The sequence below is a fragment of the Odontesthes bonariensis genome, chromosome 23 (genome assembly GCF_027942865.1).
Source record: "Odontesthes bonariensis isolate fOdoBon6 chromosome 23, fOdoBon6.hap1, whole genome shotgun sequence".
In the NCBI taxonomy this organism is placed as follows: Eukaryota; Metazoa; Chordata; class Actinopteri; order Atheriniformes; family Atherinopsidae; genus Odontesthes; species Odontesthes bonariensis.
Window position 1 is genome coordinate 11,563,969 of NC_134528.1, and position 16,826 is coordinate 11,580,794.

A 16,826-nucleotide genomic window follows, 5' to 3' on the forward strand; every position below is an offset into this window, starting at 1 on the left:
GTGATTACAACCAGTAAACCAGTGCACCCAGTACCCATTTTGTTTCATTTAATTTAAAAATATTTTTTTTAGACAATTATGCTCTCTTCTACTTTTTAGCTCATTCTGATTGGCTCTTCACCTTGCAAATTAATGCAGGAGAAGGGAAGTCAATGAAAGAACTTAACATGCACGCAGTCTCTTCTTATTTAGCGTCTTGATTTCTCCAAAACTAGCAACGTGGTGTGAAGAATCAGAGGACCAACTGATAATCGTGATCAGGAGAGACCAGCTCTTTATGACATAGCTAAACACAAAGTACACGCTTTTATGTTAACATTTTGTTTGTTGGTTGATTGATCAATCTATGCAACATTGTAGTTCCATGAATCGATATACAGCGGGTACCTGTCTCCATTCTCCAGCATCACCTGATGCTGGTAGCCACGGGAAATAAATATGCAAGATACCATCATCAAACAAACCCCTGATTGACTGGCTCTTCTTCTGGTTGTCCTGCTGATTTCTGAGCTTCTCCATTTCTGTTTCATGAATTGTCTATCTGTCCTTCAACATGAGTGCAATATCGTCATTGTGGCTGTCAAGTTGTTTTTTCCCTCATGTTGGAGTGACGTCATACTGGATGCTACATCAACTCATTATGCTATATTCAGGCATAAATTGGTTGTAAACAATGGCAGTTCATAGCATGCAAACTTAACCTCTGTAATCACAGTGCATTCAAATGTCAGACTGGGTGTTGATAAGTTTATCCAAATTTTGAAAGTTTTAAAGAGTATTTCATGCAAACAATAATACATATTGTTCTTTTCATTGCTAATTGATCCACTACCTCTTTGGTTAGTTTAGGTTAGATGTGATTCCTGGGGAAAACAGCTGCACCCTGGGCCTGGAACCAACACTAAAGAGTTGAAACATTTTAAAAATCCACAGTTAGGGGGCAGCTGTGTGTCACTGTTAGTTTCAGCTGCAGTCGCACAAATCAGCAATGTGGCACCCTCTCATAGCTTTGTGCAAAGTGTGAGTTTTAAACTACTGCTTTTGAACATAACTGCTGCCAAACAATCAGAAAGTAGCTTTTTATTTCTGTGACTTACTATTTTCTTCTCACCATGGCTGCGCCCTCTGAGGAAATGAGACTTGACTAAGGTTACTTCTCTCGGTTGAAATACCAATAAATAACATTACAGAAACAGATTTTTTCAAATGGCATGTCATTCCAAAACACCGTTAGAAACTGTTGCTTTTATATCTTTTAATCAGCTTACTAAAATCACTAAAGCCTGAATAATCCCTTTTAATTCTACCACAGGGTCTTGTTGTCATATGTGCTGTGACCATCAGAAGGCAGTGTAACCATCTTTGTTTTTTCAGATTCACAGAGCAATGCAGATAGGATAATGACTCAGCAACAGATTTTTTATTTTGGTCCCCAGTTTTTTTTGTTTTTTTTTTGGGGGGGGGGGGGTTTGCTTCATAACTCTTCAATTAAAAATCTTCAAAATTTGACCAAATCTAACTAATTGTCTCAAAAAAGTGTCATCAAAGAACTACTATGCTGACAAGATATAGGACAAGAAGGGGAGTTGTGACCCATTCAGGTGGGAATGACGAAGCATTTTCTCTCTCAATACAACAAAACGGCTGCAGATACTGTCCTTGTCTTTCTGTATTAAATGAAACTCATCACATTGAGGCTTAACTCACATGGCATCTTTTACAAAAGACATGATGCCACTATGCCTAATATAAAGAATGTATAACATTGCCAACTACAGCACTGAGAACAATTCCATTTAGAAGTACTTTCATGTAGCAGAAGGAACTGCATCATTGGGGCAGGCCGAGTGATGTATTATAGATTACATGCCAAAATTTCACCCATTGTATGAGGTGAAAATAAATCCTCTTCGCCTCTTGTGCTGAAGCTGTGCTGCTTATGTAATAGTGCACAACTCAGAATCTAGACAGGTGTCCTCAGAGCAACACGCCAGTCAAAATATGCAAACAGAAAGATCGAGGCTGAGTATGAGTAAAGAATGATGGATGAGACTGGAGGGATGGTTGAGGGGCGGGGTTGCTGCATGGCTTGAAAAATGCTGCAGCATCCAGCTATCTCTCCTCCTCCTCTTCTCTCCATCTCGTGCATAACGGCTGTTTCCTCCTCCCTCTTTCTCTCAGTCTGCGTGCTGTGGCCCTGCTGTGCATTGCTCTTAGCCCTCTGTTGGAGCACCAAAGGGAGGAGGAGCCAAAAGCAAACACGCACTCTGACATCTCACATCATCTCTTCTGCACATTAACTGTAAGCACCAGCCAGCCAGCCAGCCAGGTCCATTTGGAGCAGGGGAGCCCAGCCGTCTTGTCACCCACGATGGATGTATTTATGAAGGGGTTCTCCATGGCCAAGGAGGGGGTCGTGGCCGCCGCAGAAAAGACTAAAGCAGGCATGGAGGAGGCAGCTGCCAAGACCAAGGAAGGGGTGATGTATGTAGGTACGTAACACCCTCTGTTTGTGGAACGGCAGAATAAAAAGAGACAGACATCTTTTGGGGGGGATGGATTCCGCTTTTTTGTGTCATGTGCAATTGCCTCGTGTATTTCTGCATTGTATGACGTGGGGTCCCATGGGTGTCCATGTCTGGGACTCGTGAGAAGTGAGAGGATCAGAGGGAGGAGGAGGAAGGTGGGAAAGGAGTGAGTGCCGGCAGGATACTGCTGCAGGACTGCTGCAGGGCAGGGGGTGTGGGATCTATAACAGTGATGGATGGATAGAATGGAGGGTAGATAGAAAAAGTTGTAGCTAGACAATAAGAGGTGGGTACTGGTTTATGAAGGATAGAAAAGAATCACGAGAAAAGAGGGAAGGAAAGAAGGACACTGCAGACACCTGCAATTGTGCTTTTATGACCTGTCCAGCATTATTTACAATCAATGGTTTGCGGAGCTGATTGCAGAGGGGGACGTCCAGTGATCGACTCAATGCAGCTAGGCCCCTGAAAGTCATCGACCTGACCTATATTTAAAAATATACTTCATGCATCATTCCGTTGGCTTCCCGTTTGAAGATAAATGCGCAGATATTTCAGAACAAATTAAAGTGTACCAGGGCAGATCATTCATATATTCCATATTTCTTTAGAGACGTTTGATGCTGCTTTGTGCATCTGCTGTTCTTTCCTGTGCTTTTATTTTAGCTCAAGCAGCAACTGCGTCAGATCTCAAGGTTAGTCCACCAGAGAGAGGGGGAGAGGGGAGGGGGTGGAAGTGGAAGTGGAAGTCCTGGTCTTCATATGCAGCCCATTCTTTCGGGGCTGCCACTGACGTCACACCGCAGCTTCCAAATCTTAATCATGATGATGAAGAAAATGTGCTTGTAGGAGTCAGTGCCAAAAGCTGAAAGAATAAGGAGGGGAGTGCTGAAGGTGCTTCACACAATGATGTAGATAGTGCAATGTAGACAAGGATCACTTGAATCACTTGAGCACTGCAGCAACTTGCTTTCCCACTCTTTTTTTCCTCCTATATTTGAGTTAATGCAAGAGCGTGTGTGTATGCATATATGTTTGTGGTGCTGCAGCATGCTGGATTTTCAGTTTGTGCTGGTTGACGGCAAACCACCATCGTCCATCCACAGCTCTTAGAACAAACCCCCACCCCAGGGAAAGAGGGTGGGATGCAGGGACATCGAAGAGAGAAGGGAGGGGTGTTATGTCACAAAAAGCTTTGAGCATGTAGTCCCGTGGCTCCTGAATGAACACATGCAGGGACAGGAAGAGGAAGATGGGTGACATAGCTAGATTACAGGGATGAAGGAGGTGGGAATGACACCTGGATGTTCCAGAGAATAGAGACCAGTGACAAGCTCAGGTGAGGGAGATGGAAGATTGGAAGAAATGAAAAAGCCGATCATTGGAGCAGGAAGAGAAGAGGGAGGAGATGTGATCGCTGAAGTGAAGAGGGTCGATGGCTGTGATAAAACCATTGTATCTGCCTGTAGCCGAGTGCACACACCAGCATGTGAATACACAGTAACAATTTCCATACCGAGGTGAGACCTGGACAAACGGCAGGTCATGTTCACAGATTAAATGAATATCCCTCATGGGCATGCAGCCTCAAAAAAGCTCCAAATCGTGTTTCTGTGGTGATTTTATTTGGAGTTATTGTGGAATGGTTTCTATTCATGTCTTTATTTTATGAATATTCATTTCCTGTGTATTGTCAAATCAGTAATCGTTAATCAAGGCTAAGTCTGTCTTTTTTTTGGATAAGCATTTAAAACACATTTAAAACACAGATTATGCAATTTAAAAGATTGCATAATCTTGAACAAAAGCACAAGATAAAAAATTTCTACGTGTCACTTGTGTTCACCTGACATCAATGTAAATTCCTTAGTAATTCAGTAGTACGCAGGGGGCTTTGTACAGGCCCTCAGCTTTTAAGCATTAAAACCCAGTAAAACGTACAATCTTCATTTCTCCCGGTTTATCATTTAAGACAAGAATTATTTAAGCAATTGTTTACTCGTCTGATCAGCAGACTCTCGTGTGTCAACCTTTGCTGGGATCTCAATGTGTTTATGATTTGAATTAGAGGAGATGAGATTGAATTTTACCCACAGGGGTGAATAAAGTATTTTTTGTATTTTTCTATTCTATTCTATTCTATTTAGATATGGTTTTCAAGAGGTTTCAGGCAGGGTCAGATATAGATATGGGCTCCCTCGGTTGACTGAGCAAAAGAAGCTGTGTCACTGCAGTGTGTGTGTGTATGTGCTGTCCTGCAGTACTGCTCTGTACTCAGGCACGTGGCTTGTGTACCACAGAGAGCGTGCAGCGAGATGGAGGGGAGCAGGAGGCAGCAAGGACGGATGGATGTAGGAAACTGTAAATGGTAGAATCCGCATCTGTGTGACAGTCCAAAGAGAGCATGCTCAGTTTGCTCCAAATGATGTTGTTCTGCAGATATATTCTCCCTTCCTCCCACTACTGTCACTCATCTTTTAAAGCACAGATTTCCCTCCTTCCACCCCTTTGACTCTGTCAGATTATATAACCACAGATTAATCTGTTAAGGATCATCCTACAATGAACACAGGACTGTGCGATGTGGTAGAATTCACAAAAAAACTGCTTTTCCAAGGAAAATGTTTCCAAGAATTCCTTTTTAAAGCTGTTAAAAACATAAAATACTGAGATATCATGGTTGAAAGGTGATGATGATGATGATGGACACTGCTGATCTGATGCTCACTGCAACATAATGTTGGTTAGTAGAGGAGTGTCAGCAGTTGGGAAATGTCCAAAAATACAAAGCAAATGTATTCACTTTTACCATGTTACTCTTTCTCAAGATTAGAAAAGAACACACTAATATATTAAGTCATTTGGACTTTGAAGCAGCTGTACCTTTTTAAGTCATGCGATGATTGTGTTGTGCAGCATATTATAGCACTTTTCATGACTAGGTTATCAACTTACCACAAATATATATTCTTAGGTGTAAGGATCGATAAAGAAAGGCCACATTCATCCCTGGTGGAAAAAACTAAATGATTCAATGAATCTCAGTGGAAAGCGGAAAAATGTCAAATGTGTCACTTTTCTCTCAAAGTAAATGAGTTCAGTAGATAAATGTCTTCTTTTTCTCTGGCCTGCAGGCAGCAAGACAAAGGAGGGAGTTGTGTCATCAGTAAACACAGGTAAGAAAAGCTTCATACTTACCTGTAACTTACTGTAAAATCTACGTTCTGTTCACATTAATCCCACAGCACAAATCCGAGGCTATTGTTCTCCACTGGTTTACACCCCACAGTTCGCCGTCTCTTGTGCATGAAAGCATAATCTATGAGTTCAAAATCAAAACCTCATGAGTCAGAATTTCCAAAAACAATTTGGGTCACTGAAGGTTACGCAGGGTAGAGAGTGCGTTTTGTATTTGAAGTGGGGCGGTTAGGCAATTAGTTAGGAGGGAATGGTACATTTCATTCCACTGTCAAGACATTTGGAAGGAATTCGTCATACCTTAGTCATTTTTAGCACCCTGTTTTGTTGGCTTCTAATTGACATTGTAGCATTTTTCAACGAGTGGTGTCTAGCAGATTAAAATTTGTCATGGTTGAGTGGGACTGTTGATGATAATCCAAGTGGTCATGTCAAAACAGGCCACGCCTTTAAAGTGATTTAGTAACTAGTCATTAGTTCAGAATAGGCATTTTTTTTGTTCATATTTGTCCAAATCCAGGAGGAGCTAGTTATTCCTCTCTCGCTCTGACATTTAGAGAAATGGAAAAGCATCTGTAACATCTGCACACAGACACAGGTTCTACAGACAAACATACAAAAACTCTGTCACGTTATTAATGACTAAATATTTAAAGTCATACTTAAATGTTATTAGTCGTGAATAATTCTATCTATCAATGTTGCTTATTAAGAGGTTGTTTTTTTTCCAAGTTGATTATAGGCATTTTGTATATTATTATCAACATGTTGGATTCCATCCCTATGGGTCAAATAAATATTGTGAATGGTGTTATATATATATAAATGGATTTAAATTATAATTGCACCTAGATGCCAGATAAAAGTTTACTATATGTGAGTTTTATTGTCCAATTAGTCTTTGAGTAACTGAGGAAAATACAAAAAGAGTTGCAACTGTTAACAGTCTCCCTTACGCATCAGGCTTAAAGTGTGTTCTCAACACGCTGAAAGATGTGGTTTCAAAATATTTCTCTGGTATATTGCTGCACAGAGCTACAAATTGAGTGCTCACCAACCGTCAGGTAAAATATAACTACATTTATTTTTACATACGTCTCTGATCTATATTCCACTGGAAAGTGTCCTCTTTATTCCACTGACCTACATCTACATGGCAGCCTCAGTTTATATATACCATGTAATTAAAATAGTTTGAATAATAACGAGGCAAAAGTGCTTGAATATATCCTTTGGTGCAGGTGCTTTGATGCATCCAATTAAAGTACTGCTGAAACGATTGGTTGATTAGTAATTTGTATTTTACAAACTTAGATGCACGTGAACACATCATCAAGGATGTAACCCGAGGTGTCTCGGGTTTTCTAACATCAGATCTGCCCTCTTAGATGACCCCAGCTCCTTCATGTATAGAGGCTATAAAATGTAAATGTTCATTTAACTCAGGTTTCAAGAATTACTACTTTGAAAAAGTAATAAACTAAATAAACAACAATTTGATACACATGAAGACAATATAAAGCTTCTAAAAACACCAACGATACCTAAGAAATCTACACCACTGTCTATGTTTTTGAATATATTCAGTGTGTTTACATTTTTTCTGCAGTTAACTGCCCCACCTGAGCTGCTGATAAAGTGGTGTGTGTATGTGTCAATTGTGTTTGCTCAGTGTGTGTGTGAGTTTAATAACTGACCTTCCTCCGCTCAGTGGCCAACAAGACCGTGGACCAGGCCAACATCGTTGGAGACACGGCGGTTGCTGGGGCCAACGAAGTGTCACAGGCGACCGTGGAGGGGGTCGAGAATGTCGCCGCGTCAACCGGAATGGTCAACCAGGTCAGTTACCATGGAAACACTGAATAATGTGTCCTGCTTCCATGTTTTCTTTTTTTTGTCTCAAATATAGAGCTGACTGTGTAGAAGCAAAAAAAAACAGCTATTTTCTCTTCTGACAAAAAAATTGGAAATCATGAAGAAACTCAGAGGTCTAAAGATACTTGAACTGCTATTTTGATATAAGCCACAAGATGGGGCCATTTTCCACTTATATAAATATTTCCACTTCCACTTATATATATATATATATATATATATATATATATATATATAAACATATTTTAATAACTTTTGCTTTGAGTAAATGGGCTTCATTTGGGCTGCACAAAACAAAAATATGTGCAAAATTACAAAAAAAACAAAAACATTTTAAATTAAGGCTGGGCAACGATTAAAAACTTTAATCTAATTAATCACATGATTTCCCTGATTAATCACGATTAATCGCATTTGTTTGCGAAATCCAAAAATGAATTCAAAAGTCGTATATAGCTTTTAGCATTTAGTTTTATTTTAAATGTGCTGCCATATGAATGAAAGTGCCATAACATTTGTTGTGCAAACACACTTTTAACATCAGCATCTTTATATAGCAGCCTCGCCCCATGTCTGTTTCGTTGAAGGATTTGCGGGAATAAATAGTGTGTTTTGCCTCAAAGTGATATTTTAGACTGGAACAGTGATAAGACAATTCAACTTGGCAGTGTTTACAGATGACTTTGGTTCTGTCGACTCCGCCGTCTGGAAGAACTTTAAAATGAAAATGGCCGAGTAAAAGTTCCGTACCCTTCTCCATGTTTGGTGGATCCGCCGATTACTTTCTTTTCCGGTTCCACAGCAGACAGCAACAGACTTTTACAAAATAAAAGCCTGTGAGCAACAGACTTTTACAAAATAAAAGCCTGTGAGCAACAGACTTTTACAAAATAAAAGCCTGTGAGCAACAGACTTTTACAATAATAAAATAAATAATAAAATCGACGTTAAATAATTAACGAGTTAACGCGATAATAACGAGTTAACTCGCCCAGCCCTATTTAAAATAGAGTCTAGTCTTAACCACAATAATTATTTCATCATTTGTGGATTAACAAATAATTGTTTCCCAAATATTCCTATAATTCCTCTTTGGCTTTGTTGTTCTTTCCTTCATTTCCTTTAACAGCTTCTGTGGTACATTTTAGAAACTGAACCATGTTTTTTTTTTGGCATTTTTAACATAAGAAGAGTGACATTAACTCTTAATAAACTATTGTTTGTGTCTAGAGTAAAGCTGCTCACCTGTGTCCTTTGAATGTGACGCACCCAGGTGCCTGGTGTACATGCATTGCTGTGCAGATGTGTGCGTGCAGATTCAATATATCAGTCCACCCAGTTGGGTAGGAAGAAGGAGTCCTGTGGTCTTGGAGTGTGTCAATACATCAGAATACAACAGAGAGAACAGTCTTTCCTCTGTCTTAGAATTTTAAAGGAATTTTCTCCATTGTTTCCGCCCTCGGTGAAGAGAATAAAACTGTTAGGATTACACAAGCTAAAAATGTATTTGCACTGTTTGTACTTATGTGCTCTGTTTTAAACTATGATCAGTTGATTTAATTGCAACACTTAACAGCTGATCATCTCTCTTCTGTTCTTATATGTTAAATGTACTTACATTTAACATTTGTGTCTTGCATGCCTTTGAGAGTTTTTCTATATTATTCCTTTTGTCTTGTGTGTCATTGCTGTGTTGTGCTACTGTTCTCACCTTTTGTTTTTATGTTGTTTGTGTCTCATTTGTGTTTTTCTGATAGGAGGAGCCTGTATACGAGGTGCCTATTTGACTGAGCAAAAGGGGATCATAGGTCATCCAGGGGTGGGCTAGAGGGAAGGGGAGACAGGGAGAGGATGTTCTGCATGCATGAAAACTGTTGAAACCTGTGAAATTCATTTCAATATTCCTGCAATACACCTGCAGAATCCTCATGTTTAAAGTTAAGTAGGGTGTATTGCAGGGTTTTTGCATTGGATTGCGCTGGTGTGCATCTGCTATAGTAATAGTACACAAGCAGTGAGCATTGGGAGGGGAAATGAGAGACAGAAGCTGTTGTGATGCTTCCTGAATTAAATTTAGTAAACTCCTGCAGTTTTTGTGGCTTCAAAGAAAAAGCTTACATCAGACAAGTAACCATTACAACATCCTTTACTGATTGTTGCAAACATTTTCCCCTCTGACGCTCTCTAACTTGTGTGATTTAGGCAACAATGATACTAAAATTCTCATTTCTAACCATATCGACCCAGCTGATCGGAGCAGGCAGTGATTATATTAAAAATGCTTTTCGCACAGCTCAGGCTGAATAAGGCCTATGCGCCTGAGGCCTTGCAGGTCAGGGTTTTTGTTTTACAAGCTACAAAGCTATAACAGACTAACTGACCTCTTATAGAGCATGTTAATGGGAGCTGATTTAATCACACAGCATGTCTTTTTGAGTGTGTGTGTCCAAACCGGTTTATGAAATTAAAGCTCGACAGTTGCTGAGGCCATCTGAGGACACAACGTTGCCATCACCTCATACTTTCATTTTTGCGGTCCACTCTACCTCTCTTGAGTATGTCGTTTGGTCTCATTCCTGTCCTCTTCTCCCACAGGGAGAGTACGGAGGAATGCAGCAGGGCGGGGAAGGAGGAGAGGTAAGACAAAAAGATTGAGGAAATGTTTTGAAAGCAGGAGCTTTTTATAATACACTTTTGGGAAAGTGCTTTATTGTTATGGCAGGTTATCAGAGGGTATTAAAGTAATGCATCTACTTATGTACAGTACATTGTGATCCTTACATGCTTCTATGCAAAGGTCCAGTAAGTTGGATTTAGTCACATCCAGGTGTAAAAACTTCCAATTGCAAACTGCTTGATACCCCTTACCAACCCTCAAACTATGGTGGCTGCGAAAACCGGTCAAACACAATATGCCCACTCTCGCTTGTGTTGGGTTTGTTCCTTCTGGGCCTCTGTACTGAGATGGCAGTGCTACATGGTGGAGGGCGATGTGCAGCGTCTTTGTATATAAATTGCTTGTTTGGATATATTTTTATGCAATTATGCGCAACTGAAAACGTACTTTTGAATATTGTACTTCTGCCAATAGCTCACCCTAAATGTTACTCTCTAAAACTTAACATTTTATGAAATATATTGTCAAATATATTTTTGAAGGAAATATTATTTAGTTTAGTAAATGTATGAGACAGCTGCATATAGTGATTCCTTCTCATACAGCAGATGCTGTTGACAAACAACAATTTCTGTTTATTAAGATCTAGTTTACGTAGAAATCCTGAAGTATATGCTGTTAAACTCCTTTTTCAGATCTGTCAGTTTTTGGGGTTTAAATCGAATTAACTGTGACCGAAAACTGAATTTTTATTGATAAAATAATAATGGAATGAAAAAGAATGACAACATAGATTTTTGGTTTCATACGGGACATGAATGCCACTCTCCCTGTGTGTGACTGCCAAAATGAAGCCTCAAGTTCCTCATTTGCCATCACGTTCATGGTCTTTTAGGAACCTCATTTGACTTAATTTGAACTAGAAGACAGAACTGGACACTGACACATCAAATTTGATTGGACAATTGTATGTCACTTATCATTGAGTCCAAATATCAACCTAATTAAGAAATTAACCACCAACTGGTGAGATGATCGGGATGTACTCTACCTAATGACGCCACAATTAAATATATTTTTCTCTTAGTACATAATGAGAGATATTGATGTAATTTGAGAATGAATAGGGAGTCAGAGAAGTTTTGGAGCCATTATCTAGTGGCCATTTTATTTATAATCAATTCAACTCTTACTGTACTGCATTTCTGATTTTTATTATTTCATGTTATTGTTGAGGGTTGTACTTTGTGAGTGAAGTTACCGGAGTCAAATTCATTGTTTGTTTATTCAAACCTGGCCAATAAAGCTGATTCTGATTCTGATTCTGATCAGTGGTACTATACTTTAAGGCTCCTCTTCACATTGCCGGATCAGTGGTTACACCGACATGATATGGTCGTTTTGACCCTTTCATCCACCCTTATCTCTGACATGGAGGTCAGATAAGAATTTGGAGTGAAAATTTAAGTCTAAGATCGGACAAAGGGCACAAATGTAGTGCTCTTCAGTAAGGGGGTCCTATCCAATCCTAATTTTGAAGGTTGTTACAGTTTAACACATATGTAGAGAGTAAGATGTACAATATTTCTCCAAAGAATTTTGTGGCATAGAATTAGTAGGCTGCATAGATAATAACAGATTATTTGAATACCTAAAAACTGTCTTTAAAACTGTATCTGCAGAGAGCCATTTTAACCACAGACGTATGTTTTTATTACTCTGTTGAATTTCTGCTTTATCGCTAACCTACCCCTTGTCCTTTTTTTTTTCCAGGGGTATTAATCATCTTCAGGACCCTCCAGCAGCCCCTCGCCTTCCTCCCCTCGCTGTACCAGACTCCAGATGTCCTACATATTTTTTTGTGACTTAACGGAACCAAAATCAACTAAAACAGACTCTTCCGGATGCTGCACCTCAGCCCCTCTCCCTGATGCCCCCCTCCCACTGCCACCTGTCCTCACCCTCTTCCCTCTCCTTCTGATTTCCTGCAGCTTGTAGCTTTTCCTCCACCTCCCGTCCAACCCGAGCCTCATTTGTGTGTTATTGTTGTCTTGCTATGAACCCCCATGTTGTTGCCAACCCATGCCTGCCAACCCATAGCAACATCTCAAGCACACACGTTCACCCAAACAAAAAGAGACAAACCTTGCTCAGGCACAGGCGTGAAACACTCACATACAGTACATACCATAAATGCCAGCACAGACCACACATTGGACAAGTGAGTGACAGGAGCTGAAATTCCTAATGTGTACATACAGAGAAGCCGATCCACAATGAAAAACAAGAAATCATAGTGTGCCTGAGGAGGGCTTGAGAGGGTGTGTGAGCTGCAGACAGTGTGTCTGTGCTAGTTTGTGTGCATGTGTAGCTGCTGGCGTACAAAATTAATCTTCAGGGGCTTGAGCAGGGAATTGTGCGCTGAGGACAGATATCATGTGCAGTAGTTAGTTACAGCAGACTGCATGAGCAGATGTTCGGTGTTGTTAATTGTAGAGTAGCAGCTGTTCTGTGTAGCTTTGTACTGCTTAGTGTGTGTGTTCTGCCGCAGCATTTAGAATCAGTGGAAGTGATGTACATTGCTCATTTATCTCAGCTGTTAGAGGGAATGTGCGATATGATACAAGAAAAAGCATAAGCAGTTTTAAATCCGTCTCTGTAACATTAAACATTTGAAAAGTTAAATTGGAATGAGAAGAAACATTTAACAATTAGATTTGTCTGAAAAGGGGGCTTCCCTGCAAACGGCCAGATTCTGATATCTAAATGATTAGATTTGGTCATTAATAACAACTAAAACTTTATCAACACATCTCAAATTCACATCAGCCAGCCAGTCAGGTTTCAGGTGTTTTGCTCAATCAAATGATTTAATGTTAAAGTTGACTTTTTGAATATAGACTCCTTATTGTGAAACAATTTATGTCACAAAGCGTATGAATGCCCCAAAACGTGTTTTTGTAAAGTGACAGTGACGTTTGAGGATCAGATTGTGTTCACTTTATCATCAGGTCCAAGTTAATGTTTGGTCAAAATTTGAAGAAATTCCCCCCAAAGGCCCCCCAGAATCCATGGACAACTTTTTCTTCTTCTTCCATATGAACCAACTCCTTGTACCAATTGCTGATCGACATATTTTGTCCTCAAAGACATAGAACTTTATTTATAATGCAAACATGTGGATAATGTTGCACAAAATCATTTTTGGTGCTGTACTGTCACAAGAGGACAGAATCTCAGTTTGAAATGTCCCCCGTTTTTTTTGTTTTGTTGATATTGAATATTACTGAAAAGGGAACTGTACAAAATACTAAACAAAGAGGCGAACAATGAACACAATGTCATTTAATGAGGAGACACAATCCCCTTTTGTTCTTGTCTGGTTAATTTGTGAAACTGGGTTGCGTGCTATGCAGAGAAAAGAGCAATTGGGGTGCTTGTTTGTTCGTTATTTAGGATTTTGTGATTTAAAAAAAGTGTATTTCATCAATGTTATGAGATGGCAAAAGAAGATGAAAGAAGGTTGAGTTTCATTATAGCTCAGCTTTGTGTGTTGCTCAAATTGTGGGCTACGTAGATGTTTTAAGGATACTTTTTAGTCTGACTGTTCTGAAGCTCCCACCCCTCAACTGTCTCAGCCAATAAGATGCCTCCGTTCTCCTGCCACCCAGTGTCATGCCACCTTTCACGGCGAATCTGCCCAGCGGCGTGTGTTTTCGTATGCGCTGTATGTGTGTGCGTGCATGTGTGTGTTATCATAGAACAGGTTCAGCCAGCAAAGTGTGCGTGTATGTTTGTCTTGAGCTGGTTTGTGTGTTTTTACTTTGAGGCCAATGGAAACTGATGACTGCATGTTGCCTTATTAAGCAATCTCACACTCCCGCACACACAGATAGCACACAACACGACACTTCTACTGACACAAGCGCACACCTCACTCGAAACGTGCAAACACTAATCCCTCCACAAATACACCAACACAAATCATGCACCATGTTCAAGTTGGCATCAAATCAGACTCGCTGATTTTATAAACTGTACCAGTGGAAATAAAAAGGTTTTGTTGAAATCCAGCAGTCGTGTTGGGGTTTTATTTAACAAGGTTTCAACAGACATTGCAACAGCTGATCTGAACAAGGCCGCATTAACCCGTGAGGGCAGTTCATTTTTTTCCTGAGCTCTGAAACCAGTGTGACTTTTTAAGACTTTCATGTTGCCCTGCCCTGTTTAACATTGTGAGGGTCACCCTTGGAGTCCTGAAAACTTATCAGGAGCACTTTTATGTCCTATAAGGTGGGGTACAGGGCCTTTCACAGATCTGATCGGCTTTTCCAGCACCAACAGATAATCAGACGGACTGAGATCTGGGAAATATGGAGAACAAGCTTGAACAATTTTTCCGTGCATAAGGAAGAATTATCATGCAGAAAGACACCACTGACATCCTAAAATATGCTTACCATGAAGGCATGTCCACAGTCTGCCAGTATTTAGGTTGGTGTTGCTCCAGAGTTCATTGTAGGTGTGTTGGCAGTGGACGGGGCTCAGTATGGGCTGCATCATGCCCAGCAAGTCTTTTTGAGCTCCAGCCACTCGATATACAAATGTTACCCTGATATGCTTATTGGTGTAAGAATGAATGAAGCATTGTAAAACTCTTTAAAGAACCCAAACAAAGATTAAGAGACACTATGAGTGCAGATTTTTCACAAGATAGCATTTTTGATTTCAGTAAAGATTGAGGAGCTACCTCCACACTCCAGTTTAAAAAAAAATCCGATTTCTAATGTTCTTCAACAGTCAAATTGGCAATTAAAAACATGAAAAACATACACTGCACTTTTTTTTACTTAAATTGTCAAGAGAGCCTTGAATCTGACCCACTTAAAGTGATAGTTCAGAATAGAAATCCTCACTCCATGTAACATGAACTTTCATTGAGTTAGCGCTTTTAACCATCTTTAAAAAAAAATAATTAAAAAAAAAGTCTAAAAACAGAAATGTGAGTGAAATGAGTATTATTTACATAGATCTGTACAGATATTTGAACAGGTCTACCTGTGGTACCGACAGCTTAGGTTAAGTTGAACTAAAAAGCAAAACAGAAATATGAAAGATTCATGGAAATAATTCATGGAAATAAAGGGAAATGTAGCACACTTTGCCAGCAATTTCCAACTGTCTCTAACAAAAAGTTATAAAACCACAGCTTTAACATCTCTAACTTTCTTAGATACAAGTTCTACATCTTATTTATTGCTTTCTTCTTCTTCTCTCAGAGACATATTGTTGTATTCTTCTTTGTTGAAATTGAAACAATTAAAAAAAAATGAAAATGAAACTGAAACTGGATCAACTGTAATTATATTTGAACAGTCTTTGGCTCTAAGGAAAAAAGACACTTTTCTAGATTTATAGAGGATTTCCTGACATCCTAAGTCTTCCATAACTGACATAAACGTTGTGAATAAAATGTTCAGCTTTTTCAACTTATTACACCAACAATAAATATTACATAACCACTCAAGGGACTAGACAAAAAAAACAAAACATATATGACGGCATTGTGTTGATATAAAATAAGTGATTGTCTTTTTTTAATGTTTCGACTAAAACTCTGATCATTTTTAACCCGTTCTATAAAAATCTGAATAATAAAACTTGAACAATTCATGTGTGCATCCCTACATTTTGTGTCATTTCTGTTCATTCTAAGCAGAAAAGAAAAAAAATAATACAAATTTTGGGAAAAACTTAAACTTAAATAGATGAATATCCAATCCAAAATTTGTTTTTAGGGTCTTCAAATGGGGGAAATAAGAACATGGACTTATAGAAAACCATTCCAGTCTATGTGACCAAAGTGCTTTTACACTACAAACCACATTCACCATGTTTTAGTCTGTATAATGTTACAAGCAACAGAGTGCTTTTTCTCTATCACACACATCCACACACCATCGGTAGGCAACGTTGGATTCAGCATCCTGCCCAAGGACACTTCGCCATGTGGTGCGGGACAGCTGTGAATTGAACCACCACCTTTCCAATCACCCTCCTGAGCTTCAGGAAGCTATGACAGAGGTTTGCATATATCATTGGCTGGATTAGGTAACATTTATCTGATAGCAACCAGTTAGTTTATGTGAATGAGAAATCTTCCTGACAGACCAGAGGGAGTCATGGACTTCTGCAGAGTTCGCTGCCTGGACCGACTCTTTGAATTTAGATGTTTCCATTAGCTGTCATTGGACAGCATGGCATACGTTCCCATTGCTATGCTGATGATGATACTCGGCTATACTCATCTGTGAAACCAATCAGTTGTTTACATTACAAGCATGTTTAAAATAATAATAATAATAATGATCTGGAGGAATTTTCTGCTTCTAAATTCAGAGAAAACTGAAGTTATTGTCTTTGGACCCGAGCACTGAAGGACCTTGGCTTTCAGTATTACAGTGAGGAACCTTGTCCTAGTTCTATGAGGGTGTCTCACATATAAAACAGGTTTCTGGGACTGCCTTTTTTCACCTTCAACATTTAGCCCAAAATTAAGAACATCCAGTCTCAGAGTGGTGCAGAAAAACCTGGTCCATCCATTGGTT

General features: G+C 39.4%; 1 protein-coding gene across 2 annotated transcripts; it reads left to right on the plus strand.

Moving 5' to 3' along the window:
• Window positions 1-2,141: 2,141 nt before the first annotated feature.
• On the plus strand, window positions 2,142-14,291 carry sncgb (synuclein, gamma b (breast cancer-specific protein 1)). Of its 2 annotated transcripts, XM_075457878.1 has the most exons (5): window positions 2,148-2,492; window positions 5,663-5,704; window positions 7,438-7,565; window positions 10,197-10,238; window positions 11,992-14,291. In XM_075457878.1, the coding sequence occupies exons 1-5, from the start codon at window positions 2,372-2,374 to the stop codon at window positions 11,998-12,000; spliced, it is 342 nt and encodes a 113-aa protein (XP_075313993.1). In that variant the 5' UTR covers window positions 2,148-2,371; the 3' UTR covers window positions 12,001-14,291. The 2 variants fall into 2 exon arrangements, with proteins under 2 accessions (XP_075313994.1, XP_075313993.1); XM_075457879.1 differs by lacking the exons at window positions 10,197-10,238; window positions 11,992-14,291 and adding an exon at window positions 9,359-9,403 and having other exon boundaries at window positions 2,142-2,492.
• Window positions 14,292-16,826: the final 2,535 nt, after the last annotated feature.